The sequence below is a fragment of the Dasypus novemcinctus genome, chromosome 7 (assembly GCF_030445035.2).
Source record: "Dasypus novemcinctus isolate mDasNov1 chromosome 7, mDasNov1.1.hap2, whole genome shotgun sequence".
In the NCBI taxonomy this organism is placed as follows: domain Eukaryota; kingdom Metazoa; phylum Chordata; class Mammalia; order Cingulata; family Dasypodidae; genus Dasypus; species Dasypus novemcinctus.
Window position 1 is genome coordinate 115,178,936 of NC_080679.1, and position 14,002 is coordinate 115,192,937.

Consider the following 14,002-nt stretch of genomic DNA (forward strand, 5'->3'; position numbering starts at 1 on the left):
ATGGACAGTAGTGTATAGTAATTTATTAATAAGCTTCCATTAAGGGTTTAAAAAAAAGGAAATATAATGTGAGAGAAACTAGGCAAAAGGTGCTACATACTATTTGACTCCTTCCATACAAAATATAAATACAAATAATTATAAAGACACAGAATAGCAACTAAATATGGCAGGGGAAGAATACAGAGATTGAGAGATGATTATTAAGGGGCACAACTTTTTTATTTTGTTTTTATTACTACTGGAATAATGAAAATGCTCTAATGATTGAAATGATGAACGTACAACTATGATTGCATACCAATGATCATACACTTTGGATAGGTCGCATGTTTTATTAATATGTACAAATAAAATTGATTTTAAAAAAAACCTCTACACTCCTGAATAATTCTAGGACTTAACCTCAGATTCAGTTCCATAACCATGTCCTTTTTTTTTTTTAAAGATTTATTTTTATTTATTTAATTCCCCTCCCCTCCCCCGGTTGTCTGTTTTCTGTGTCTTTTTGCTGCGTCTTGTTTCTTTGTCCGCTTCTGTTGTCGTCAGTGGCACGGGAAGTGTTGGCGGCGCCATTCCTCGGCAGGCTGCTCCTTCACGCTGGGCGGCTCTCCTTATGGGTGCACTCCTTGCGCGTGGGGCTCCCCTACGCGGGGGACACCCCTGTGTAGCAGGGCACTCCTTGCGCGCATCAGCACTGCGCATGGGCCAGCTCCACGTGGGTCAAGGAGGCCCGGGGCTTGAACCGCGGACCTCCCATGTGGTAGACGGACGCCCTAACCACTGGGCCAAAGTCCGTTTCCCACCATGTCCTTTCCTAGCCCTCTAACCATAGGATAATTTGAGGAAAGAACAAACTTTGAAGAAAACCTCTTGACTTCCTTTTCTAATGTCAAAGATTTCTTTCCAAAATGCATAATGCCCACGATTGTTGATCAACATTGGATTTATATTGTCTAACATATGCACATCACCAAATTTTTGCATTCTTCAATCCTAATTGGTTTCTCGGCTGACTATGACTTATAAGGAAAATATTTAAGAACCAATTCCTTCAAATTTGTACTACCAAGTCAGTTTTATTCTGTCCCACTAAAATTTTCTCTAAGCAAAATCCAAATGAAAGAAACAATTGTAGGGCCATATATATATCTGTAAGCTAACTCAATCCATTCCCCTCCCTGCTCACTACATTCTAGCCATGCTGGCCTTCTTCAATTTCCTCCAGGAAACATGCGAAGCTTTTCTTGCAAACATGTTTCCTGCAAGAGGGCTCTTTGCATAGGCTTTCACCTGGAATGGTTCTTGCTCTTTTCCTAACTCCTGCTCTAATTAAAATACAGACTAAATATCACTTCTTTTCGGAACACTTTCCAGACCAAACCCAGTGAAAACTGGTCCTCATTTTATCACATCATTACACCCTATACTTTTCCTTCAAATTATGCCACAATTTATAAGTTTTTCAAAGTAATTATTTTAATGTCTATTTCCTTCAGCTAGACTGTAAATGCCAAGAAAGCAGCAACTGTTTTATTCACTTCTATATCTTCACCATTTAGCATAGTGCTTGCTACATATAATAATTATCAATTACAAAAGATACTACTTTATCATCTCTCTTTTTTTGAGGTACTGGGGCCAGGATTGAACCCAGGACCTCCTAAGTAGAAACCTGGTGCTGAACCACTGAGCCACATCAGCATCCCTGAGTTGGTTTTTACATTTGTTTGCTGGCTGTTTTTTTGTTTTTAAAGTACACTGGAAACCAAACCCAGGACCTCACATGTGGGAAGCAGGCACTCAACCACTTGAGCCACATCTACTTCCCACTCTTGAATACTTTTAAGTTAAACCATTGTTATTTCTACTTACACATGAGTGTGTAATATATGTATGTGTGCGAGTATCTGTTTAAATTAACCAAACACTTTAGTTAACGAAATGAAATAAGATAATTTCTAAATCTGTACTATCTATGTTTTCCATGTAGTTTGCTCTCCAGGATTAAATTTTCTAGGTCCTACATTTCCTTGTAGAACCACTTATAAAATTTCAGTAGCTCTTCTATAAATGCAATTAGATGACCTAAAAGGTCACTGCTGTATCTCTTGTGTAATTCTTAATTTCTACATTCTGAAAAACTGGTCAGGCAAAATGAAAGTAATTGCTAATTCTGGGATAAATGAATGCTTGTTCTATTCTTTATGTTTTTCAATATTTACATTTATTTACATGCTTCCCCCCAAAAATTCACCAAGAATCACTTTTGTTAATGAGCAATCAATAGCATTACAAACATTTTAGGTATTATTATTATTATTATTTTTTAATTTATTTTTATTTATTTCTCTCCCCTTTCCCCCACCCCCAAGTTGTCTGCTCTCTGTGTCCATTTGCTGTGTGTTCCTCTGTGCCCACTTCTATTCTTATCAGCGGCACCGGGAATGTGTGTTTCTTTTTACTGTGTCTTCTTGTGTCATCTCTCCATGTGTGCGGCACCATCCTTGGGCAGGCTGCATTTTCTTTTGCATTGGGCAGCTCTCCTTACAGGGCGCACTCCTTGCCCATGGGGCTCCCCTACGTGGGGGATACCCCTGCGTGGCACGGCATTCCCTGCGAGCACCAGCACTGTGCATGGCCAGCTCCACATGGGTCAAGGAGCCCAGGGTTTGAACTGCAGACCTCCCATGTGGTAGACGGATGCCCTAACCATTGGGCCAAGTCCACTTCCCCAGGTATTATTTTAAAACCTCATTTATTTCTTAAGTTACAGAGAAAAAGACTTTCAAATTATTAGTGGTAGCTCTTCACTTCTAGTCTTACATTCATCCTAACAGGCAACAGTATTATAAAGTATAGCAAGAGCAGTTCCAATATAAATTTTAAAGTAAAATAATCCCATAACTCAAATGATAATACTGAAATTCTCACCTAATAGGATCTTCACAGGCACCAAATGGTAACTTGCCAAATTCCAGGCCTCCAACTTCTCCTCCTACAAGGGCATCTATATCTAAACAAAAGAGTATGTTTTTCATTATTTAAAAAAAAAATAGAGAAATAAGATTTTATCTATTTATGGCAGGGATTCTTACCAAAAGGCCCATGAGCTTGAATTAAAATTCAAAAAAACATTATTCTTGTGGTGTGGGTGTGATATGTCTATTATTAATAAATAAAACACAGTATAATGTAGACTTAGCAAGGGGTCTATGGTTTTCACGTGACTGGCAAAGGGGTCCATGGAACAAAAAGGGTTAAAAACCCCTGATTTAGGGTAAACCCTTTGGAACATTATAGCTTTAAAAGGGCCTATAACAGGGAAGCGTATTTGTCTCAACTGATAGAGCATCAGCCTACCATACAGGAGGTCCAAGGTTCAAACCCAGGGCTTCCTGATCCATGTGGTAAGCTGGCCCATGCGCAGTGCTAATGAGCACAAGGGGTGCCATGCCAAACAGGGGTGTCCCCTGCATAGGGGAGCCTCACACACAAGGAATATGCCCTGCAAGGAGAGCTGCCCCACGTGAAAAAAGCACAGCCTGCCCAGGAGTGGTGCTGCACATACAGATAGTGATGCAGCAAGATGATGCAACAGAAAGAGACACAGATTCCCGGTGCCGCCTGACAAGAATGCAAGCGGACACAGAAGAACACACAGTATATGGACACAGAAAGCAGACACCAGAGGAAGAGAAATTTTTAAAAATCTTCAAAAAAAAAAAGGGCCTATAACACAGCTAGAACATACAGCATCTTAAGAGAGCAATCAGAAACTAAAGACTTTTTTTGAGAAAAACATAGTAAAAGGACATACTTATCTCCAATTAATCCAGGGTTTCATTCAAACAATGCATTCTAAATTTTACCCCTTTAAAGTATTCCTTAAATATTACTCAAGAGATATTTCTGCAAATTGTGGTTTCATTTTCTAAGAATGTGATTAATATCATAAAAAAAATTTTTATCACCAACCCTAAATTCATCAGTTTTGCTATCAATAATTCCTAAATAGCAATTTTCCCACCAATAAAATATATTTTGGTTGGGAATATCTTGAAATACTTAAAGTTCAGGAAAGAACCTCCTTTCCATTATGAATGTTATGTGAAATTAGAGGAGAATTTAGAGGGTAAATCACCCCACTTTGTTCCATCCCTCCTGAAGAAGTAATACCTATTTTGAAAAGACATGAAGTGGATATAATTCTCTTTGAAACAATATAAATGGTTGCTTGTAGTTATACACAATACACTGTGAAATAAAGTTTACTGTTGAGTTATGAACTCTCCCCAGACGTGCTAAAAATAATTTCTGACAATTATCTCCACTCTAAGTTATTAAAATTAGTCGTTTAATATGGCTCAATGACTTGATTCAGTAAATTTTCTCAAGTTAATTCATTCTATTCCTTTGACTAAAGAATGACTCCAAAAATAAAGATCACAATGACTAGCATTATTACTAAATATAAAATTTTTAAGAGTACTAAAATTTATAATAAGCAAATTTTGGGCAACTGGTAAGTGAAAAATTACTACTAAAGGTTTCAACTAAATTAAAAGTTGAGAAGTAACACTGTAGAATGAAGAGAACACGGGATTTGGAGCCAGAATATGGTTTTGTTTTGTTTTTTGAATAATGTAGGAATTGGACTATTTTTTTTAAGATTTATTTATTTCTCTCCCCTTCTTCGCCCCGTCCCAGTTGTCTGTTCTCTGTGTCCATTTGCTGAGTGTTTCTTGTCCTCTTCTGTTGCTGTCAGCAGCACAGGAATCTGTGTTTCTTTTTGTTGCGTCATCTTGCTAAGTCAACTCTCCGTGTGTGCGGTGCCATTCCTGGGCAGGCTGCACTTTTTTTTCGCACTGGGCAGCTCTCCTTATGGGGCGCACTTCTTGCGCGTGGTTCCCCTGTGCGGGGACACCCCTGCATGGTGCGGCACTCCTTGTGAGCATCAGCACTGCGCATGGGCCAGTTCCACACGGGTCAAGGAGGCCCGGGGTTTGAACCGCGTACCTCCCATGTGGTAGACGGATGCCCTAACCACTGGGCCAAGTCCGCTTCCCCAGAATATGGTTTGAATCCAAACATTCTCACCTGATGACAACATGACCTTGGACCAGTTATACACTTTATAAAAGAATGATACTATCTGCCTCATAAGGAAAGGAAACTAAATGAAATTATATATAAAAGTGCTAAGCACATTATCTGGCCCATATTACATCTTTGGTCTCTTTCTCTTATAAGAAAACAATGTTAAGAACTTATATGGCCCTCAATCCACTGAAGGAGAAGGACTAGTATTTTAATACTCATTTTTAAAAATGGGTAATATTACATTAGCCAAAGGCCTTAAGGGCAGTCAGAATTGTAATGTTAAGATTCTAGCTCTTGGGCTTCTTAGATCAACCTACCATACAACCTTGGAAAATCTTTAGAACTGCTCAGCAACAGAGTAGTCTTGGAGTAAAGTAAAAGGAAGATAGGAACTGAAACTTACACAAACTACAAATACTCAAGGGGGTACAGTTTTTGGGAACTAAAGTTACCAACACAAACACTCGAGTCATCCTTCTTCTAATATAAATCACAGCTTACCTTTCAGTTGCCTTTGCTATCCTTTAGATGCAGTTTTTTAAATTGTCTATAATTTTCAAAATTTCAATAGTACAAAAACTAGTAGTAATATATGTAACTGCTAAAGGAAAAGGATGTACTATATTAATTTTAACATTCAACCCACATCTACTGATATATAATTTTGAATCCTATAAATAAACAACTACTTGGACCAAAAATAAATAGTAAACAATATTATTTTAATTTGTTTCTCTTTGGTAAAGGGAAAAATGTTTTCAGGTTACTAAAAATCATACTATAATTATTTATAAGTTCGTAATACATTTCTTAATAGACGTTGTGGCAGTTTGATATTATTTATGAATTCCAAAAAAGGATACTGATTATGTTTGGAAACTGGTCTGTTTCTCTGGCCACGATACCTTTTGAATGTATTAGATTCAGATGAGATGCCTTTGATTAAATTATGTTACAACTGGGGCTTTGATTCAATTATGTCATTAGAGAGTGCAGGGTTGAGTCCCCACCCCCTTGGTAGGCTGATAAAACAGACTCTCACAGGGAAGAAGAAACACAGAGATTCCTAAGGCCCCAGAAAGAGAGATGAGCTTAACTGTTTACAGCTGACCTTGTAAAGAGACCAGAGCAGCTGAGCTCAGAAAGAAATGAGCCCCAGAGGAAGAGACGAGCTCTATGCCAGCCTAAGCTGAGACTGGAAGAAGTTGGGATGACGGAGCCTTCAGAGGAAAGAGGAAGGCTGAATCCTAGCAGATATTGCCCACCGTCTTACATCAACACGTGGCAAAGAACTTTGAGTGAGAAAGCACCTCTTATGGTACCTTGAGTTGGACTCTATAGGGCCTTGTAACTGTACTTCTACCCCAAATAAATACCCTTTGTAAAAGCCAACAGATTTCTGGTACTTTGCAACAGCACCCCTTTGGCTGACTAATATAGGTATGGTTAACTATAATTACAGTTATGTGTCAGAGAAATGCTCAGGAACCAAAACCTCAATTAAGCAATATGTCCATCAGGCTGAGTTTCTCTAGAACTTAGGTCATACCTCACTCACATTTGTGTCCCTCTAGCACAGCCTGGTCTAGCACAGGCTATGAATCAATATATCAATGACTAAGCAAGCAAAATGATTTTAATTCACTTTTATAATATGCAAATTCAAGTACAAGAGTCTACAGTTCTTCCCATTATAAGTATGTGCGTATACAGATGTAATTTTTTCTTCTGTTTCTTTCCTTATTTACCAATCTTCAAATTCAATTTTCTATACAGTTCTCCTCATGTCTATTCTCAGCATGTGAGGGTGGCTTCTCTTATTATAATCTAAAATAAGACATTTTAATTATTCACTACATACTAATTTACAGCACACGATGATCCACAGCAAGGGGTGCTTTATAAATAATACTAGCTTTCAAAGACATATTGTCTAACATATATAATACTATATCTAGAACAACCTATGAAGCAGTTATAAGTGGAAAAAAAAAACAATAAAGGCAATGAGATCCACAAATACTACATTTTTTAAAAAATTACAAAGCGGACTTGGCCCAGTGGATAGGGCGTCCATCTACCACACGGGAGGTCCGCGGTTCAAACCCCAGCCTCCTTGACCCGTGTGGAGCTGGCCCACGCGCAGTGCTGATGCACGCAAGGAGTGCCGTGTCACGCAGGGGTGTCCCCCGCGTAGGGGAGCCCCGCACAAGGAGTGCGCCCCGTAAGGAGAACCGCCCAGCGTGAAAGGAAGTGCAGCCTGCCCAGGAATGGCGCCACGCACACAGAGAGTTGACTCAGCAAGATGACGCAACAAAAAGAAACACAGATTCCCGTGCCACTGACAACAGAAGCAGATAAAAACAAGAACACGCAGCAAACGGACACAGAACAGACAACGGCGGGGGGGGGGAGCGGGGAATAAATAAAATCTTAAAAAAAATAAAACAACTGAAACAAACTGTTAAATAATTTTAGTTTCTAAGTATATTTGCTTTTTCATTTATATTCATTAAGTTAAAAATACTTCTAAGTTATCTTACCTGGAGGTTGCTGAGGCCAAAAATACTGCTGCCAATCCTGAAGAACATAGGTAAATCGAATAGCAATACTAACTGGAGGCAATGGAGTTAAAGGACATCCCTAGGAAATAAATGCAGGAAATAAATGTACCATGTAAGTGCTGGTACACTTGTTCTATATAAATTACAACACTACAATTTCTAATATGCAATGGATAAAAAACTATCTTTTCAAAACCTGTATTTTCAGATTATGGTGCTAGATAGATAACAAGAGCAAATGTTCATAAAGTATGACATTCTAGCCATTAAACAGGAAAAAAAAGTCATTAGACATCATTAGAACTAAAGGTGCAGAAGTTAGGAAATAATTTTTATAGGAGAAATTCTTACAAACTAAAAGCTTTAAAATTTTACAAGCAGTGAATCAAAAAAAAAGGAGCAATGCTAGCAGAGGTTAGACCTCCTTAAAAAGAAAAAGCAAAGGTAAACTCTTCAAAGGAACCACCATATATCTACATGTGCATGAGTGTGTACAGAGTTTCCCACAACTCTTGCACACTGCTTCTGTAAATGTTTTCATTTGAAGAAAAAGTTGTGCAGAAAAAAAGTTTTAGAAACAATGCCAGAGAGCAAATTAATTTTTGCTTTATTATGAAAATTGCTTAAATTACTACATGGAAAGGGAATATTACATTCCATTAAACAAAATGATCTTTCAAAATATATTATACACTTTTAATTACACAAATACAACTTCTTACTATTCACTTCAGACAAACAGAATATGAAAAAAGTTTCTTTTTGCAAATAAGACAAAGTATGAGAGATATCTTTTCTTTTGAATGAAAATGACTCAAACTGAAGTCAGTTGTAATATTCAGCCAGAATTTTAGACTAAGATAGTCACTCATGCAAAAGATATTAATGAATTGGTGAACAACATAAAACTTAAATTTATCTTTAAACTAATTAAAAATTTTTAAAAATTACCACCCAAACATCCCAGGATCCAGATTCCCTTCATAGTGCTTAATCTCCACAAATATGAAATGGAACATGAAGGTGCATGAGAATTGCCTAGGAATCTTAGGAAAATGCAGAGTAGTAGTGCTCTGCATGTCTGACAGCATTCTAGGTATTGCTGGTACTACTGGTCAGCAGACCACACTTTAGAGCAGCAAACAATAAGAAACATTTAGCTTAGCAGTAGCTATAAAATTCACTAGTATCTTTAAATATAAACTCATTCTGAAGTCAAAATAATAAGGTGGCTGACAAAGAAAAACTTTTCCTCGTACTGTTCTGGAGGGAGCAGAGTAATCCTTGTACACATACTAGAAACATGTATGTCTGGTGGCCCAATCTATCTAGTGGTGGCCTGAGAGACTCACAATCCAAAAACATGTGCTGGGTATAAAACGTGGCTCACAGAGCTCTCCTACATAACTCCCCAAGAGAGCAATCAATTGGATATCTGAGGCAGGGGACTGCTGCCTAAAGGACATACCATGTAGTGCCCACACCATGAGGAAACTATTTCCTAGTAGAGAAGGGATATTCATACCTGTGCAAATAGGGTATGGCAGTTTGATATTATTATTGAATTCCAAAAGAAATATTGATGATGCTTATAAACTCCGGTACCCTTTGATTGTATAAAATTCAGGGATTTCACTTTTACTTCATTAAATTAAAATTAGGGCTTCGATTTGGTCACGTCAGTAGAATATTGAGTCTCTTCCCCGTTGATGGGGGTCACTCACACAGAAAATGACATGGCAGAGTCTCTTCAGAGCATAGGCAGTGAGTAATAGGGGAGGACAGGCAAGTATGTCAAGCCCTCAATGTTGTTGCAAGTAACTATGAATCTTGTCCTTCAATGAGTTAATTTTGACGGTTACCATGGTTCCTGAAGGCAGGGGTGGGAGGAATACAATAGATGGAACATGGGGCATGTTGGGGGTGATGGAATTCTTCTACATGATCTTGCAATGATGGATACAGACCATGTTAAGCATCAAAAATCTAAAAAGGGTACAGTGCAAATTGTAAACCTAATGTAAATCACTGACCATGGTTAGCAGCAACGTTTCAATATTTATACAAAAATGAAACAAAAGTACCACCCAACGAAAGTAAACTGTTATTAGGAAGAAGGGGAAAAGAGGGAGGATGTTGGTTATATGGGAATCTCCTATATTCTGTACATGACTTTTCTGTAACCAAAAACTTCTTTGAAGACAAAATGAAAAAAATATCAAAAATTTTTTTAAATTTCGTATTTATTTTTAAATTTCAAACTTGTAAAACATTTTTTGTATTTTGCTTTTTTAAAAACTATCATTATTATATCAATTTCCTATTAATTATATTGTTACTTTGTTGGCTTCAATTTTGAAGAAATTTTGGATCACAGAAGGGTTACAACTATGACAGGGGAGGGTCACTGATGCGAGGTGTCAGAGATGGGGGATGCACGGGAGGAGGTTCACCTGCAGCATACCTACAACGCATATGAATGTGTTCAAGTGTTCATGGGGCATTGTCACAGTGGGTGGAGAGTCACACAATAACCAAAAGAATGTAGAATTCCCATCATGGAGAGCTCTGCCACATTCTCCAATGGTACAGAAAGTATCCCCTGAGTAAAGGGGCAGTGGCTAGTGATGGAGGATGGATCACTGACAGGCCCTTCATAGTAATGACTGTACTTATGAACTTTTAGCCTTGTAATACAGGGTGCCTAAGCGTTATTTCCGGAAAGCCTCCTTGTTGCTCAAATGTGGCCTCTCTCTAAGCCAAACACAGCACATAAATATATTATCTTCCCCCTAGCGTGGGACATGACTCCCAGAGATGAGCCTTCTTGGCACCAAGGGATTACTACCAAGCACAAACAGGCACTGCAATTGGAAAAAGACCTTGACCAAAAGGGGGAAAGGGTAAAGACAAAGGAGCTTATATGGCTAAGAGACTTCAAAGTGAGTGGGGAGGTCATTCCAGAGGTTACACTTATACATGAATCAGCAGGATCTCATTGACAGCCACAGAAAATATTGCCTCAAAGAGTGGAGCTCCTATGGTGTCTGAAATCAGACACCACAGGCAGAAGAGACAGCTCAGGGGTTTGGCGCCCTGCCAGCAGGCCCTACTTTGGAATTTATGCTCCCCAATGTGACAGGGTTGGACTCAGTTGTGGTTTCCCTACACATGGCTCTTCTGCCCCTTCTATTTGAACTTATAGTTACTACTAGAGCTGATGGGTATATGTCCAAGAGACAAATCTTTCAGCTGTCCATATACCAGTTGGGCCCTGAATCTTAACAGATTTGCAGTACCTACTCTCCAGTTCACTGGACTCACCCAGGACAACAAACGAAGAGATGATGATAGACAATGACCGTTTCAAGGAACAGAGTCTGCAACTGCAAGCAAGACAGTCCCATCCGGGAAGCGGACCTGGCCCAATGGATAGGGCATCTGCCTACCACATGGGAGGTCCACGGTTCAAATCCTGGGCCTCCTTGACCCGTGTGGAGCTGGCCCATGCGCAGTGCTGATGAGTGCAAGGGACTGCAGTGCCACGCAGGGGTGTCCCCCGCATAGGGGGGCCCCAGGTGCAAGGAGTGTGCCCTTAAGGAGAGCCACCCAGCGCTAAAGAAAGTGCAGCCTGCCCAAGAATGTCGCTGCACACACAGAGAGCTGACACAGCAAGATGACGCAACAAAAAAAAGAAACACAGATTCCCGGTGCCACTGATAAGGATAGAAGCAGTCACAGAAGAACACACAGCAAATGGACACAGATAGCAGACAACTGGGGGGGAGTGAGGGGATGGGGAGAGAAATAAATAAATAAATCTTAAAAAAAAAAAAAAAAAAAGACAGTCCCATCCATCTGCCCCATAGGATCTAAGCCCCTTCTCAATTAGAGGTGAGGTGGGCATCACCATCCCAGAATCCTCAGGACTGGGGAATGAATGATGGAATAGAGGAGATCAGTTATTCTACTATAGACTTACTGTGATTCTAGCAATGGAACAACTTTTATTATTGATGTGGAGGCAGTGGCCACTGGAGGTTCTTAGGGGAGGGAGATGGAAAAATATGTGTAATTTGGGGCATTTTCAGGACTTGGGAATTGTCCTGAATGACACTGCAATGACAGATACAGGCCATTATATATCTGTCATAACTTAGAATATTTTGCAGGAGAGAGTGTAAACTACAATGTAAACTATAATCCACGCTTAGTGGCAATGCTCCAAAATGTGTTTATCAATTGTAACAGGGAGACGGACTTTGGCCCAGTGGTTAGGGCGTCCGTCTACCATATGGGAGGTCCGCGGTTCAGGCCCCGGACCTCCTTGACCCGTGTGGAGCTGGCCGTGCACGGTGCTGATGCGCGCGGGGAGTGCCGTGCCACGCAGGGGTGTCCCCCGCGTGGGGGAGCCCTGCGCGCGGGGAGTGCGCCCGTGGGGAAAGCCGCCCAGCGTGAAAAGAAAGAGCAGCCTGCCCAGGAATGGCGCCGCCCACACTTCCCGAGCCGCTGACGACAACAGAAGCAGACAAAGAAACAAGACGCAGCAAATAGACACCAAGAACAGACAACCAGGGGAGGGGGGGAAATTAAATAAATAAATAAATCTTTAAAAAAAAGAAAATTGTAACAAATGTACCACACTAATGAATGATGTTGTTCATGAGGAAAAATGTGGGAGGAGTAGGGAGCAGGGCATATAGGAATCCCCTATATTTTTAACGTAACATTTATGTAATCTAAGTATATTTTTAAAAAATTAAAAAGGAAATTAGCACCAAGGGATTACTACCAACCACTAACTGGAGAGGCAACTAGAAAGAGATCTCGAATAAAAAACTCATACCAGCAGAATATCTCAGCCTACGTGTTGGATCAAGTGTTAAAAACTGCTTTTGGACCTTGAATAAAAGAGGGAAATGGCAAAGACAAATGAGTTGATATGGCTAAAAGTCTTCCAGAAAGAGTCGGGAGGTCATCAGAGGGGTCGAGCTTATGCACACCACAGCAGGACCCCAGAAAAAGCCAAAATAGATAAAAGACTAGGTACTGGTTCTCCTGAAGGCTATGGAGATCCACAAGGTATATAATCATGGCAGATGGTGCCACGTCAGAGGGCCCCACTTTGTAATTTGTGTTCCTGAGTGTGATGGAGCTAGACTCAGATTTGACTTTTCTACACATGCCTCTTCTGTCACTTTTACTAAACCTGTGGCTGGCACTAGGGATGGTCCATACTCAGGAGACTTGAATCTCTGGACTGCCCATGGGCCAACTGGGCCCTGAGCCTCAGCAGAGTGGCAACTCCTACTCTCTGGTTCATTGGTCTTACTGACCGACACCAGCTACAGGCAGGTGAAGATGGTCAACCACCACACCAGGGAATCAAGACTGCCTACAATGTAAGCAAAGGAATTGCATCCATCATCTATGTGGAATCTAAGCCCCCTCTTGATCTAGAGGTGGAAGGGACATCGCCATCCCAGGGTCCACAGAATGGAGGAATAAAATATGGGCTACAGTGGACTTACTGATATTCTACTATAAAACTATTGTGACAAGTAATAGAAGAAATCTTATCATCAAGATGGAGAAAGTGGCCACAGTAGTTGCTGAGGGCAGGGAGAGGGTAGAAGAGATGTGATGTGGGGGCATTTCTGGGATTTTTGAGTTACCTTAATATACTGCAGGGTCAGATGCTGGACTTTATATATCCTGCCATAACCCACTGAATGTACTGGGGGAGAGTGCGAACTACAGGGTAAACTATTATTTGTAATGCAGCAGTGCCCCCAAAATGTGTTCACTGAGTGCGATGAGGGTGCCGCAATGATGAAGGAGGTTGTTGGTGTGGGAAGAGTGGGGTGGGGGGCTGAGGGGTATTCAGGAACCTTTTATATTTTTTAGTGTAACAGTTTTTTTGTGATGTATATATCTTCAAAAAAATACAATTTACAAAAATGATGTGATGGGGAGTGGGGAGTGGGTTATATGGGAATGTCTTAAGTTTTTTGTTATTTTTATGTTTTATAATGTAACATTCCTTGTGTTCTATTAATTAAAAAGAATTTAAAGTATATTAAAAAGAAAAAGAAAAAAAAAGAATACTCTTTGATGAATATAACAAATGTATGACCCTCAAATACAAGGTAATAACAACAGAGTGGAAGATAGGAAAAAATATACCTAATGCAAAATATGGATGATAGTTAATAGTACTATTTTAATAACCTTTCTTCAACTGTAACAAAGGTAACAAATATTTAAAAATAGTAAAATTATAAAGAAAAAAGTGCTATCATCAATTGTAACAAATTTTCCATACCAATGCAAGG

At 39.7% G+C, this 14,002-nt stretch overlaps 1 protein-coding gene across 2 annotated transcripts in view; it reads right to left on the reverse strand.

Annotated features, from left to right (window-relative positions):
* The window catches only part of RAB3GAP1 (RAB3 GTPase activating protein catalytic subunit 1), a 113,218-nt gene that overhangs the window by 42,344 nt on the left and 56,872 nt on the right, over nucleotides 1-14,002 (reverse strand). For both annotated transcript variants that reach the window (XM_058301090.2, XM_058301089.2), the window contains exons 8-9: nucleotides 7,647-7,746; nucleotides 2,935-3,016 (exon numbers count right to left, since the gene is read on the reverse strand). In XM_058301090.2, the coding sequence (XP_058157073.1) occupies nucleotides 2,935-3,016; nucleotides 7,647-7,746 (182 nt within the window). The remainder of the gene's footprint in view (nucleotides 1-2,934; nucleotides 3,017-7,646; nucleotides 7,747-14,002) is intronic.